Below are 15,637 nucleotides of genomic sequence, written 5' to 3'. Positions count from 1 at the left end.
CAATGAATTGAAAGCCACATCACAGTTTCTTGTTCCCTTGCTGTTTGGTTTATCATGATCGTCTTGCTTCTTGTGCTAGGTCTGGTATGATGTGGAGACCTGGGAGAAGTTCGATGGCCTAAGTACAGTTTCAATCCCCGTCACTCTGAGCAAGGTATGATACTGCAATGCGATATGATGTTTACCTTCACATCCTTTCAAGATTTTGAGTTTCCTTTTAAAAGGTAGTGATATGTGTGTCAGAAATACAAATGCAGGAAATGAGCCTTTGAGTTTCGGTGTCTACTGAGGATGTTTTGCTGATCATTTATTCGCACATTGCTCAAATTTATGATCACTTAATTGTATGCTAGAGCAGAGGCCGTAATGATCAAGTTTTCCAACTTTTGGGTTTATAACACTATCTTTTATAACAGTTACCCACTTTGATATGTGCAGCTTTTATTTTTGCTAGAGCCAGTGCAAAAATTTACAGTGCCAATCTGGCTTTGCCTCATGTTCATTAAAACAATTGAACCTAGGCATCTAAAAAAGTATTTGCTGTAAAAATTGGTTAAGTAAGTGTGCTGGACACCTGCAGTTTCCATACAGGCACAGACTGGAGAATATGCAGTATGGTTGTTGATTTGTTGAATAACTTAAGAGTACATTTCAAACTTATTCTCAGTGCTTACTATTCAGAACAGTTTCATTTTGGAACAGTCAGACCTCGTTAAAATGAAGTTGCACTCAATACAAAAATGCCTTCATTATATCCACTTATCATTATAATCATCTATTTGTTGTGCACCATTATAGGCAACAAACATTGTAGATTAACTTTATTTTATCTGATAATTCGTTATATCTTATATTTGTTTGGCTGTACTTGTTTAGTTCTTTCATCTTCTTCAGTGTTCTGAAGTATTATGTTTTGTGAATTCAATAATTGAGCTTAGGTTCATGTAAGTGCTCACGAAACTGGGCCATTCTGTAAAGTTACAGGCTGCACCTATAGTCATGGAAACACTTGTGTACTATGCTTCGGGTACGCAATAAGGAACCCCAGATGGTCATCATTAATCTAGACTGAGGCATCTGTCATGGCCTATAAGTTGCTTTTGGTTGTTAAGGGGGGACGCGGGTCTTAAAAACTGGAAATCACAGAAAGAAATAGATTTTTCGGAAGTACTTGTTTCGGCATCTGTAATGCCTAATCTACACCATATCAAAACGATTTGCCCCGAAACACACCCTATTTTGTCAGCATGGACAGCGAAAAACCACCCCAAAATCGTGCAGAAACACCGGAGTTCACGGAGCTATTTCTCATCTTTCTCGCTGCTGAGCGCTGCCATCTTGGTATCGTTCGAAAGCTCAAAGTTCCGCCTTTCAGTTCCCTGCATCCTCGTCGACAATGGCCGCATAGAAAAAGCACAAGCGTAAAACAATCGGGCCGGTCTGACGAAGCTCGCGATGCAGGCAGCCCTCCTATTGGCTCGGGCGCCGAGGCGCTGAGAGGTGGCTTCCGATTGGCTGTTGCTATGGCAACTAGACCTAGCAGACGAGCTTGTCTGCTAGGCCTGGCAGTCGGTGGCTTCGAAAACCACTGATACACCATTTCTTTGTTCATCGTATTACGAACGTAAAAGCCAAATCGACCCTCTCTCTAAAAAAAAAAAAAGTTTCAAACCGCACAAGCCTCCGCGAAAAGTGAAGTGCAAGCACTCTCTGCTTCCTACGGCAAGAAAGAGGAGGCAGTTATCCCAAGGTTCACACGAGCCGACAAGATCGCGCCGGAGATAAGTCACTGCGTTGCGCAATCTCATACCGCATCGGCAGTAACACAGCAGTGAAACTAACCATTGCCCTTTATTCCCGCGTGTAGGTTTACTTTTGAGACCGCAGACGATGTGCCGATGCCTATTCCCGTGCCTCTCGCGCGTATGCGGGTTCGTGCCGGTGCATTCCAGATTCTGTTGGGAGCCTATGCGTGCATCTATTGTCTACATCAGCGGAACAATGTCGTGTTTTTAATTATATTGTAATTATTATTTCCCAGTTTTGAAGCTTGAAATTTCCCCAGTTTCTTTTTTTAGTTTTTTTGTTTTTCTCAAGTATAGCTTCTTTAAAGTCTCAAGTGTTGAGATCAGCACTGTGTCTCTTCTAGTTATTCAGTTATAGCCATTCATTTTTTTTCCTGAATGCAGACGAGTCAGAGAGTGCTCAAAAACTATGATATAGTGTCTTAGGACACCAAAATATTTTGAAATCCTGTAGAAATCACCAACATGAATTCACATTTGTAAAGCTTCATGCAACTTTAGAATTTCATAACTTTGGCTAAAGTAAAGATACAAACATCCAAATGCTAACTTGCAGTATTTGAACATCCAAAGACATACCTGGCTTAGTTTTAGCTATCCTGTTGCAGTACGTTTTCTGCAAGTCACATGCCAAATTTTTAACACGAGAAAGATTGTAACTATTTTTTTTATTGGCTTTAGAAAAAACTTAATGCATATTTGTTAGCAGCACACAAGATTAGATGTGTCCTGAAAGTTTCATGTTTCAAGAGCATTGCATGAATACAAAATCAACCAATCATGAGGGTGGTGTTCCGTTTAAGCAGCAGTTCCATTTGAGGGGCAGCGCTTGAAAGTGAAAACTCGAAAGTCACTTTCTGGATGTGTTTTCTCCTCAAATGCCTTTGCCTTATGAAAGGTTTGGTAAAGATTTCATCAATCAATTTCCGTAAATTTGGTGTTCTTGTGCTCAGTGACACCTGGGCAATATGCTAGAGCCTAAAGGTTTCCATATGTTCAGTAGACAAAAGGGGTAGTGGCAGTAAATCTTTAAATGCAATTTTCTCAATTTTCCTTTTTTGTCAAGTGCTTTTGCCTTATGGAAGTGTTGATAATGTTTGAATCAACTGATTTCAGTGAACTAGGTATTATTTTTTTAGTAATATCACAGCTACATCCGAAAGCTTTCCATTTTTTTTTCTTACATGTGATAGATTATTAATTAGATCAGATGTAGGCTAATTACTGCCACATCGTTTTTTCTTCCCAACTTTGGTATTTATTTGTTGATAATCACAATTACTTTATTGGTATTTGCTTAGCTTTAGGATGAGCAGTGGGCCTTTGGAAATGTCTGCATATTCTTAAAAACACTTTACTTTAATGAGAAATTACTACAAAGGCCTGTAAGAAATGACCTAATTAGGACTATTGTATTTTGCCATATCTTTTCTTCCAAGTGAGGTATTTGAAATCTAAATACATATTTGAAATCAGCATTCTACAACATATCTGCACACAAAATTTAAGCAACGCATGTTGAAAAATAAAAACGTTTTGATGACCCCCATCGCCCTTTAAATGCCATAATTTAGTTTTATTACAATTGTGAAAGTGATGCCCCTTACACAAGCATTTGTGCAATTTTTTAATGTCTTAATGTGAGAATCAGCTACAAGAATATTTGTCAATTTATGAATATTAACTCTTCTGCTCTATGTCATGTGCCATCCGCCCTTAGAATTAACGCCCAATTTATAATAAATGCATTACAACTGCAATATTTCTTTGGATATGTCACAAAGAGGCGACTGATATTGTGCATTGGAAAAAATTGATGCGCAAAAAATATTCTACAGGTTTTAATCACATGTGTCAGCTATAATTTATGGCAGAATCCTAAAGAGGTGTTCGCTTTTGAGTCTGAGCTACAGTATACACATTAGTGCTTTAATCGTGTTAACAAGATGTGTGTACTTTTAATTCTCTTTTCATGTAACTAACATTTATTTTATATCTGTGGCCTTCCTGTCATCCAAGGCCTGCCTGACTTGGCACTTCAACAATGGCTGTTGTGCAGAGCTGTGTTAAAAATGAATTGAACGGATGCTTCTTACCATCTTGTCAGATCCCTGTCTACCAAAGAGGTGGCACCATTATCCCCAAGAAGGAGCGTATCCGTCGGTGTTCCACATTGACCAAAGATGATCCTTACACTTTGCAAGTGGCGCTCCCGAAAGAGGCAAGTTGGCTGGGGTTGTATGTCAAGCTTGTTGGTGCGTCACAATACAAGATGAGGCATAGCACACTTGACACAGGAGTGACACACAATGCTTTAAGTGAAATCCAGAGTGCAGATTTTTGGGCTAGTTGATTCGTTGAACTATTGGAGTCATAGCACTGGATTGATACGGACAAGAAAGACGACAGGACGTGTGCTAACTGTGAACTGAATTATATTTAAGAAAAGCATGGTACTTATACCAGCCAAATGAGTGGAAATCATCGCACGTGCAACCCGACATTTCCCAGATACCTATTTATATTTACCGATAGGTGCTTACCTATCGAGTAGGTAAAATATGATTAATAAAAAACTGACATTCATGCACAGGTCTTGGGAGGAGTAGAAGTTGCGCATGCGTCGGCTGTTTTTCACATGGTAATGTATCTTCGAGGTGTTATCTGTGCACATGTCTTGGGAGGAGTTGAAGATGCGCATGCGTTGGAGGTTATGTGCGGCAATGTAAATTTCAATAAAGTACAGTTGAAAGCCCAGGATCCGTCCGTGTCTAACTCCTTTTCCTTGTGTGCGCATCCTTTGCGTTTCGCTGGTACCCCCTTTTTCAAGTTCACTTCGCTTAACCTCTGACAAAAGTTTTCCATTGCTAATGTGTGCAGCCACTTTGCAACAAATTATGCTATTCTCCTTATGTCATGTTTAAAAATGATATTTAACAAAAAGACGCATTTTGTTAACGAATTCAGGTATTTATATTTATATAATGGAGTATGTCAGTGACCTAGCTGGTACACGACTTGAAAAGACAAACAGTGCGAAAGACAGGGCCAAACAGAAACAAGACAGTGTACTATCCTGTGTCTTTTAGTTTGCAGGCCAGACTTTTTCTAGCCGAGGTAACAGTGGGGATAACTGTTGTTTTTCAGCCAGATCTTCTAGTGAATGGTACGGCCACTGCTACTTACGGAAGAGTGAGGGCACTATTTAGCAAGTCGCCTATCGCTCGATCACACTTCCGGCGTTTTGTGCATGCTATGTTATTCTAGATTTAAATATACAGGAGTGAAACATTGCATGAGAACTTCGATATTATCATATGATGCAAGCCTCACGCACTTTTGGTGACCTGCTGTCCGACTTATTTGAAGATATGTTCGGAAGTAACTTGCGATCATGGTATTGTAGTCATCACATGACACACATTGTTATTTGATCACACTTGTGAAGCAGACAGTTCGAAGGAGGGCTGCTTCCTGTTTAGAAGCCTTTGTGAAAATTACGGCATTCATAGTGCGTAGTAAAATAAGGGCCAGTAGCTCTGAGAAATTTGAGAGTGTCGTGCCGCCTGACGCCCATCTATTCTGAAAATTTCTAAGATGTTTAGTTAGGATAGGCTCACCACAACAAGCAGCACGTGTTACGACGGGATAGGTGAGCCTCAGCTAGGCGACTGGCCACAGTCATCTGGTGTTGAGCGATTGGGCAGTGACGAGACTCTCTCCCTATGGCCATAATTATCCGCATACCAACTACATTCTTCATGCTGTTTCATGCAACCCCCCCCCCCCCTTCCCCTCTGTCATATTGACACGTGTACTTATCTTTATCGGGCGACCACGTTTAGCCGCCTAACAAATGTTATCGCACAGCGTGGGACGCACCTGCATGTATCCGAACTTTCTGGAAAGTTATCGATGCTTCTATCCGCTGTCTGTTGTCGCTGAAACTTGTGTCATGTGATTTCATCGCTTGGCGCGAATGGTGTAGAACATTGTAGAAGGCATGCGGGTCCCAACGATTAGTCTGGAACATTCGATTACTGCTGTATAAAAGCCGACGCGCTTGACCCGCTGATCAGATTTTCGACGATCGCCGACTGTGTTCGCCGCTATCGTTGTGCTATAAGTGTGCTAACTGAGTGATAAGTGATACTAACTGAGTGATAAGTGTGCTAAGTGAGTGATGTCCGTACCTCTCGTTGCCTCGTTGCCCCATACCACCAGATGTCACGTGGTAGTGACGGTGAAGAAAGAACACAGTAGCAGCACTGTGAAAGACAAAACTAGCTTTTATTGGGCGAACCTGTGCCCATAAAACAGGCTACACTTATAGCACAACGATAGCGGCGAACACAGTCGGCAATCGTCGAAAATCTGATCAGCAGGTCAAGCGCGTCGGCTTTTATACAGCAGTAATCGAATATTCCAGACTAATCGTTGGGACCCGCATGCCTCCTACAATGTTCTACACCATTCGCGCCAAGCGATGAAATCACATGACACAAGTTTCAGCGACAACAGACAGCGGATAGAAGCATCGATAACTTTCCAGAAAGTTCGGATACATGCAGGTGCGTCCCGCGCTGTGCGATAACATTTGTTAGGCGGCTAAACGTGGTCGCCCGATAAAGATAAGTACACGTGTCAATATCCATCACCCGACGCCCCTTCTTAACATTATTTTCTATTACGTAGTCACTGTCGCACTCTTCAACATTCACTGGGCTGTTGAATGGTGCGGCGGCCCCTAACATTCCTATATTTCTGTTTCCATGTGAACTTCGAGGCTATTCACCTACCTGCTCTCCCACCTGTTTGTTGTAGTAGTTTCTTAGCTTCCCTGGCCTAGCACCCCCATCCTTGATATACTTTGCAGTGCACAAGTCAGTGTTCTATAGGTCTTTCTTTCTTGTCCCATTTTTTGCCCTGTTTTCATTCTTAACAGTGTGTACAAACTAGCCTAGCAGTAAGATCTTCTCAAGTTTATTAACGTAATGAAAGTCGAAGACAGGGGAAAGAAAAAAAAAGAAAAGTGCTTCTCATGCGTTTCCTGCACAAGCAAATTGCAATATTTCCAGAATGCTTCTATTCCGCGCAGCGTGGTCGACGATTCGGCGAAGTACCGTAAATGAGAAGCTCTTCAATGACACGAAGGCCTGGTAGGGAGCAACACTACCCCTAAGGTTTATGCACATGCTGGTCCCATCGTTATCTCTGTGTTGAATTTTTAGTGCAGTTGCCCGCTGAGCAGTTATGGTTAACACGATCCGGAATGAGGTAGAGGCGCACCATGAATGGGTCCGCAATGTTCTGTGCGTGGGAGAGAGAGGATTGCCCTGATGACACCCCCCTTCAAACCACCACTAGCGCCTGCCCTGCTTTCACATTCAAACTTTCCCTTTCATCCATGTCACTCTTTCAGAGCCCACCTCCTGAAACTTTCTGTTCTCTGGGAAATGGGACAAGGGGAGGGTGGTTTTGTCAGAAAAATTTTGGGGTGTTTCGACACCACCACACCCCCCTGCTACGCCAATGAGCTATACGAAGTAAGGATAGCAGTTTTATCAGCCGCATAAACGTGTGAACATTCGCTTACTTAAGAGCGACAGTTCACCTATGCCTTCGTTATATGCAATATCTATTGGCTTTATTTTGTTATTGCCACTTGTTCCCTTTGATTCTTCTTGCCTCAACAAGTGCTCTAACAGTGGATTGTACTGTCCAGTATTAGGGGAAAAACCTTGACTTTCATAATAATACATCGTGTCATACAGTGAACTTATAAATAACATAAATACATGGAAATTAATGTACTTGTTTGAAGAAACTTAATATCATAACCTTCGTTACTTGAAGTTTGCCTGTACCAGCTGTTACTACCTCTCCTTTAGATAGTTGCACCTTCCTGAACACAAAAGATGCAGATATGTGAGCAGTATCATTGTGATGAATCCGTAGCTGTTATAAATTTTCACTTTTTGTCCTCAGGGCAAACCTGCAGAGGGAACGTTGTACATTGATGATGGTGCAACCTTCGATTACAAGAAGGGAGACCTGCTGTTTCTTGAGTTCAGGTTTGCGGACAACATGTTGACGTCCAAGTGAGTGTTCACAACTCTCAATTTCCTCAACCTGCCATAGTGGCTCAGTGGCTATAGAATTTTGCTGCTGGCCAAAAGGCCATGGGTTCGATTACCATTCCTGCATAACTGCGGGGATGAAAGGCCAAAATTCTAGTGCAAGAACATAATATAATCATGTTGTGTGTGCCAACGAGAAAGGCCTTCTTCCCACTCTCTTACATTAGGGGGGGAAGGACCTGCTGCTTATAGCTTGGTGACTGTGCTGCTGGACAACTGCTGTTGAGCACAGGGTTGGGGGTTTGATTCCCATGGCTGCATTTTAGTAGAGGCAAAGTGTAAAGGTGCTTGTGTACTTTGATGTGGATGCATGTTATGGAACCCCAAATGGTCAAACATTAACCAAGAGCCCTCCACTGTTGTGCCTTGTTGGTCTCACTGTGTTGCTTCTAGTCGTTAAACCAATTGAGTCAATTATCATTCAGTTAGGGGGAGAGAAAAATGATTAAGTCACATGCCACTGTCACTTCTGCTATCGTCAACTGTCGATGCATTTTGTCATCTCGTGATTTGCCATTCGTGCCAGTATCACAAGTCCCGCTTCTGAAGTTTTCCTCTGCACTCAAGCAAAGCCAAATAACACAGCGAGTGACAAGCAGCTGCGGCGCTGTTCGCAACTCTTTGCTGGTTGAAGTTGCTGTTGACACAGGAAGCTGAGTGAGGGATAAAACAAATTTCAGGTGCCAACGTTGATGGTAGATTGATAATGGTTAACCTAATTGGTAAAATGTTAAGAACATGTAGGGATGTGTGTCAGCTCTCTTCAGTCCACACCCAATGCATCTGCGACATGTCCTTCCTTTGCAGGATCCTGGAGGGCCCAGGGAACTTCAAGACAAAAGCCTGGGTGGAGCGCGTGGTCATAGCTGGCTATCCTACGCGGCCTTCTGATGTCCAGCTCACTACGAGTAAGGCTTGCTTTCGATGACTCCCATATTTGAAGTCTGAGAGTCCTGCTCCTTAAAAAGGGACATTGCAGTTAAAAGCTGTTTTGCACATTTGTACAGTACAGTAAGAACCAAGCAAGTGCTGCAGGCACTTGGAGCAGCCGCACTAATACAGTTGCAAATGCCTGCTGAAGGTTCGTCAATGCACAACCGCACAGGGGCTGTAAGAGTTGGGGTCAGCCATGTTAAAAAGGGGTAGCTGGCTTGCGCTGTCGTCCGCTTCATCCATGGTGAGAACATTGTTGAACAGAGAAGCAGGTACTCATTGAGAATGAAGAGTACAGGGCTTATTTACTATTTACATGAGAAATAGAGAACATTATGTCTCAACAGTTAGCATGACTGAATCGAAGCACTCCAGAAGAGCTGAAAAAAGTCTACTTAAATCCCCTTTGTCCCCTGTAGGCCAGAGCAACCTACGGTCACATCTTCCTCTAATTGGAGCGTCCAAAGTCACCAAAGCCTTTGCCTTGAGGCCGAGGGTGTGCATAGTCATTGCGGTGCCTTTGTTCGCTGAACATGATGTGAGGATTGCCCTCAGGTGCACACGGTTCACTGCCCCAGAGACAGGAGGGGACGCTCGTTGACAGGAAGGTTCAAACTTGTCTCTATCGATGCATCTTCAGCTCATGGAATGTCCTGCAGTTAGCTGTTTTGTTTGATGGTTGGCTTGGGCGACTGTAAGGAAGCAGCATAGAACGCACTTTTCCAGGAGTTTTTTGGTCTCAGCGTGATGGTTGGCGGCCAAGTAGCATCAATCAACCACGTATTCATCAAACATGTTGCACCGGGGCGTTGCCGCTAACCTGTCTTGATGGGATGTACGGTTAGCTTCACAAAGCTGAAGCGATTCGTCACAGGAAAGCAGAAGTGGCTCAAAGTCCAGTGACCCCAGTGGCTGATAGTAACGGGGCATAGACAGGCGCTGACACTACCAACCACAAGTCACCTGCTGCAAAGATGGATACATACTTCCACACTTGCCAGAAGGAAAAATTTGTATGTACTTTACACTCATGTGTTCCTTTTAACAGTGGATCACACCGTACATTATATTTAACTAAACTTGTCAGATTTGTTTAATTTGCACCTGGCAGTTGTTAGAAGAGAAACAGCAGAGTTACATTATTTGGTGCCATGGTAGTGTCATCCCCAAATAGAATTTTTGAACAGGAAACCCAGATCCCAGAAAAGAAAAACTTGTGTTATTGCCTTCATTAATGTTTATTCTGTGCAGTAGCGTTATTTTTCATTTTCATTTGTCATTAAGCTTAAACGAAAAAGCATGCTTAGATCAGTGCACTTCTTCCTACTGTTACTGTGTATATTGTTACGCCAGAAGAATCGCCGTTCTACGGGGTCGTATGTACGCAAAGCTCCAAGGTGTCCCGCCGTCGGTGCATCGTGAAGTTGTTCGAGAACAATGGATAGCAGATGACGAAGGGCAAGGAGCAACTCAGGGCCGTCGGAGTTGATATTGCGGCGGTAGAGAATGCTGTCTTGTAGCATGAACATGTGGCACGTGCCGTCGATGCTGCCAGATTGCACTCCAGCGATGATGGACTATAAGAATTCGTCGCGTTGTTGTTCCGCGCGCATGTCAGTCATGTCAGTAAAAGCCATCACGGAGGTCACTGGATCATGCACGGTGGGATCAGGAGGATCCACGGGGTGACAAGAGAGGCAGTCAGCGTCCTTGTGCAGACGTCCAGACTTGTAGTTCACAACAAATGAAAATTCCTGAAGCTGCAAAGTCAAGCAGCCATCCTGTCGCAAAGTCAACCAAGCCATCCTGTCGGGTCTTGGAGGGAGGACACAGCCAGCAGAGGGTGTGGTGGTCTGTAACGACCGAAAACTTGCGCCCATACAAATATGGCCGGAACTTGGCAACAGCTCAAACTAAAGCCAAGCACTCCCGCTTGGTGATGGAGTAATTCCTCTCTGGAGGTGACAGCAGGCAGCTGGTATAAGCTATCAAGCAGCCTTGGCAGCAGCGGCAGTGCTTGCGCATCTGCTCACGCATTCCTTCCTACTTCTACAGGCCATCTTGTTAAGCAAGTTCTTCTCTGAAGACCACCCGATTTCGGCTGGCTCGACTGCACGTGCCATCAAGGAAGCTATCTTGTCAAGCAGCATCTTCACAGAAGACCACCAGGCGGTGCTCGGTTCTCCCGGCATCGCTACATAAAGGCCACCTTCGTCTGCTATCGACCAGTCTTGGCAGCAGCGGCAGTGCTTGCGCATCTGCTCACGCATTCCTTCCTACTTCTACAGGCCATCTTGTTAAGCAAGTTCTTCTCTGAAGACCACCCGATTTCGGCTGGCTCGACTGCACGTGCCATCAAGGAAGCTATCTTGTCAAGCAGCATCTTCACAGAAGACCACCAGGCGGTGCTCGGTTCTCCCGGCATCGCTACATAAAGGCCACCTTCGTCTGCTATCGACCAGTCTTGGCAGCAGCGGCAGTGCTTGCGCATCTGCTCACGCATTCCTTCCTACTTCTACAGGTTGGTTACGACAGCATCTGTCGTTTTTGTTATTCTCCTGTTACTGACGCTGCTGCCAAGAACTGTTTTATGCTACTTGTATCTTTGCATTAGGTTTTTCAGTGTTTTTTTTTAGTGTTGTTAGACATGCCCACCTGTGCTGAGCTCGCTAAGAGAATCGATGAACTGGAAACTAGACTTCTTAATCAATCGGATCATATGACTGATCGCATTGTTGAGAAGATTTTCGTTCACATGAAGACATCTGGCGTTGACGTGCTGGAGCTAAAAAAGCACGTGGACAGCCTTGAGTCCAGTGTTAAGTTTCTGAACGATCTGGTTGACAAGCTGCACGGTGAAAAGGCCTCACTCGTGGCAGAAAATAAAGCCCTCAAAATGGAAAACTGTTCACTTTCCCGCAGGGTCTCCGAGCTTGACCAGTACTCTCGCATTAACAACATCGAGATCAGGGGTATCCCTTGTACACAGGGCGAGGACTGTGTTGCAGTTTTGGAGACAGTGGGCAGGAAAATTGGTTGTCCCGTAACTTCTGCTGATATCGATGTTGTTCACCGAGTCGCTACTAAAGATAAGAGTAAGAAAAACTTAATTGCAAGATTCTGTTCTCGAACGAAAAAGAATGAGTTTATCGGCAAGGCACGAAAGGCAAGGCTCTGCCTGAATGACATCGGCAAATATGACAACAACTTTCCCATATTTGTTAATGACCACTTGTCACCACAAAATAAGGCACTCTTTTCCAAAGCACTAGTGCTAAAGAAAGCCAATAACTGGAAGCACCTGTGGACGGATAATTGTCAGATTAAGGCCAGAAAGACAAATGAAAGCCGTGTTTGTCGCATTGCTGACGAGTCCGACCTTTCTGTTTTCAACTAACTGCCTGTATTCTGACTCTTAATATCATTACCATCCACCATGGATTCTTACCTGTCAGCATCTGCGCTGAATAAATTCATGTCACGCGACTACCATTCAATTATTCACTTCAATGCTAGAAGTCTCCGCAAGCATTTTGATGATTTTGAGAACCTGTTTTCGACACTTAACAATACCTTTTCAATAATATGTGTGTCTGAAACCTGGCTTAGTAATGATGACAAGGACCTATTCTGCTTTAACTCATACACTTCTGAGTATTCTCACAGAGAAATTAGTAATCACGGTGGTTCAGCTATATTTGTCTCATCTAACATTCCATATAAACGACGGCCAGATTTGGAGTTGAATATTACTAACTGTGAATCTGTGTTTGTTGAATTTGATTCCCCCGTCTTCAGTCTAGGCAACAAGAACTTAGTATTTGGCTGCATTTATCGCTCACCTTCTTCTTTAGTTACTGACTTCTGTAGTGCGCTTGATCTAACCATGGAAAAAATATCATACGCTAATTGTGATGCATTAATCATGGGCGATATCAACATTAACCTCTTAGATACCAATTCATCTAATTCTTCTAGTTATTCAAGCATCTTCCACAGTTTTGGATATGAATGTTTAATTTCCCTCCCTACTCGTTGTCCTAACGTTGCTGATGGTACCTTAATTGATCATGCATTATCGAACTTAACGGATCCACCTGAGGCTGGAATTGTTACCATCGATATTACCGATCATTATCCTATCGTTCTACGCCTGCGCAATCACTCAGCCTTATCTAACACGTCATTCTACAAAGATGTACTTGACAAAGAGATGTTCCTTGCAAGCGTAACTGAAACTGACTGGTCAGAAGTTATGTCGTCGAATGAACCTCAAAAATGTTTTTCGCAATTTTTAACCACACTTTCATCGCATTTCAACTCCAACTCTCATAAAATAAAATGCAGAAAAAAGGTATCATTGCCACAAAATCCATGGCTTACAGACAGCCTTCTGAAAGCTATGCGGTCCCGTGAAAATTTATATAAAAAAACAAAGAAGCAACCTTTCAATACTAAACTACTTGCCCGTTACAAAAAATTTTCTAACTCTCTTTCTGCAAAGCTTAGAAATGCGAAGAGGAATTATAACGAACAAAAAATTATAGAATGTGGTAATAACACTAGGAAAAAGTGGGAAATAGTCAACACCTTTTTAAACCATAACTCTCAGAAAGACATTTCGAGCATCATTCACAATGACATGGAATACATTAATCCGCTTGATATTGCAAATGCATTTTGTGATGCTTTCTTCAATAACACTTCTGATTCTGATTCATGCTGCAACATGTCCTTTAAGCGCTTACCTCACTCATTTTTCCTTTTTCCAACAACACCTGATGAAGTAATCTTAGTAATTAAAACCCTTAAAGCCACTAGTGCTGGCCTAGATAATATTAATGCTTACCACATTAAATTGATCGCGGAACATATCGCTAACGTCCTCTCAGCTATCATTAACCTGATTTTTAAAACCGGTGTTTTTCCACGTGAACTCAAACGTGGTCGAGTCATTCCCATTTTCAAAAAAGGTGATCGCACGCTTACACGGAATTATAGACCCATTTGCATTCTTCCATTTTTTAATAAAGTTATTGAAAAACTTATCGAAAAACGTTTAACAAAATATTTAGACAAATTTAGTATTCTTTCCCCTTTTCAGTTCGGCTTTCGTTCAGGCTTTTCAACTAATCTGGCACTTATATCTCTTACTGATTATCTCAAAAAAGCAATTGATGAAGGTAAATTTGCAGCTTCTATATTCGTTGACCTATCCAAGGCCTTCGACTCAATTAATCACACAATTCTTTGTGCTAAACTTGAAGCCATCGGAATAACTGGTCCGCCTCTACTTCTAATCCGCAGTTACTTACAAGATAGAAAACAAGTCGTTAATATTTCTGGGTACTACTCTAAAGAAGCTACTACTAACATTGGAGTACCACAGGGGTCCATATTAGGTCCTCTACTTTTCCTAATTTATATTAATGATCTGCCCAGTTGCCTCTCCTCATCGAAGTGTATTCTGTACGCAGATGATACTACTATATTTAGCTCTAACAATTGTATATCAACACTAACACGCGAGCTCAATGAAGATCTCGTGAAAATTTCCACATGGTGTGAACTTAACAAGCTACAGATTAACCATAATAAGACCAATTTCGTCGTTTTTGCCTCACATCAGCGATCACCTGAGCTCCTTCAGTCTTTTTCAATCAATAATCACCTAATCAATGCAGTTGATCATTGCACCTATTTAGGTGTGGAATTTGACCGCCATCTCAAATTTCACCTTCACATTGCTAATGTTAAAAAGAAAATGGCATACGGGATACGCGTTTTAATCAAAGCACGACCATATTTCTCATTTTCTACTCTCATGTCGCTTTATTATGCTTTTGTTCATTCTCATATTAACTATAACATTGAATCATGGGGAAACACTTATAACAGTCACCTAACTTCGTTGCAAGTCATTCAGAATCGAGCTATTCGGCTAATAACATTTTCACCTCGTAACATTAGCGCAACTCCGCTGTTACATGCACATTATATTTTGAATGTGACTGACCTTGTTAAATATAACCAGGCCATATTTATTTTTAGGGCATTAAACAATGATATTCCAGTAACCATCATACCGAAGACATCCCTTACTAATACTAATAATACTAGATTTGCTGAAGATATTAACTTCATTTTGCCCTTAGTTCGCACGAACTATGGTAAGCAATCACTACACTTTTCAGCATTATCTCTGTGGAATACATTACCATTCCCTTTAAAATTGTTCAAAGCTCACAGATTTCGTACAGAACTTAAGCATTTTCTTTTAACTTCCTCTGACTTTCCCATTTGAGTATTGTATGAGTTGTATTATTAACTTTCTCTTTGTCTCTTGATTTCCTTCCGGCATATATATATATGTGTATATATATATATTATTTCACTTTCTTTTAGCTATTTTTTTTTCACCTTTCGTTGACTAAGTCGAAGCCTTGTTTTTTGCTTAATACTTACATATGCTGCTTTTCTGTTCATTTATGCCTTGTCTCTTAAAACCTTTGTTTGTAAATTTTTCATGTTGCCATTGTTGTATGTATTATTAATTCTAGTCATCATGCACAGGAGGTCCCATTTCAGTTTCTAACTACGGGACCTCCTTCTGTATATACATATGTTGTAATTATCATCATTTTGTCATGAATAAAAACTGATTCTGATTCTGATCACGCCCTCGGTACCATTCTGCTGGTGGGTGAGAACAGCACCGATGCCGTGGCCACTCTCATCAGTGTGGACTTCGGTTGGTGC

The 15,637-nt window shown here is 42.1% G+C and overlaps 1 protein-coding gene across 14 annotated transcripts in view; it reads left to right on the top strand.

Annotated features, from left to right (window-relative positions):
• GCS2alpha (glucosidase 2 subunit alpha) overlaps positions 1-15,637 on the top strand; it is a 118,275-nt gene that overhangs the window by 90,479 nt on the left and 12,159 nt on the right. For all 14 annotated transcript variants that reach the window (XM_070521582.1, XM_070521580.1, XM_070521578.1 and 11 more), the window contains 4 exons: positions 80-154; positions 3,913-4,026; positions 7,794-7,906; positions 8,753-8,853. In XM_070521582.1, coding sequence (XP_070377683.1) covers positions 80-154; positions 3,913-4,026; positions 7,794-7,906; positions 8,753-8,853 — 403 coding nt within the window. The remainder of the gene's footprint in view (positions 1-79; positions 155-3,912; positions 4,027-7,793; positions 7,907-8,752; positions 8,854-15,637) is intronic.

Source organism: Dermacentor albipictus, chromosome 7 (assembly GCF_038994185.2).
Source record: "Dermacentor albipictus isolate Rhodes 1998 colony chromosome 7, USDA_Dalb.pri_finalv2, whole genome shotgun sequence".
Classification (NCBI taxonomy): Eukaryota; Metazoa; Arthropoda; class Arachnida; order Ixodida; family Ixodidae; genus Dermacentor; species Dermacentor albipictus.
The sequence above is the reverse complement of the archived record's forward strand: the minus strand, read 5'-3'. Positions and strand labels throughout refer to the sequence as shown.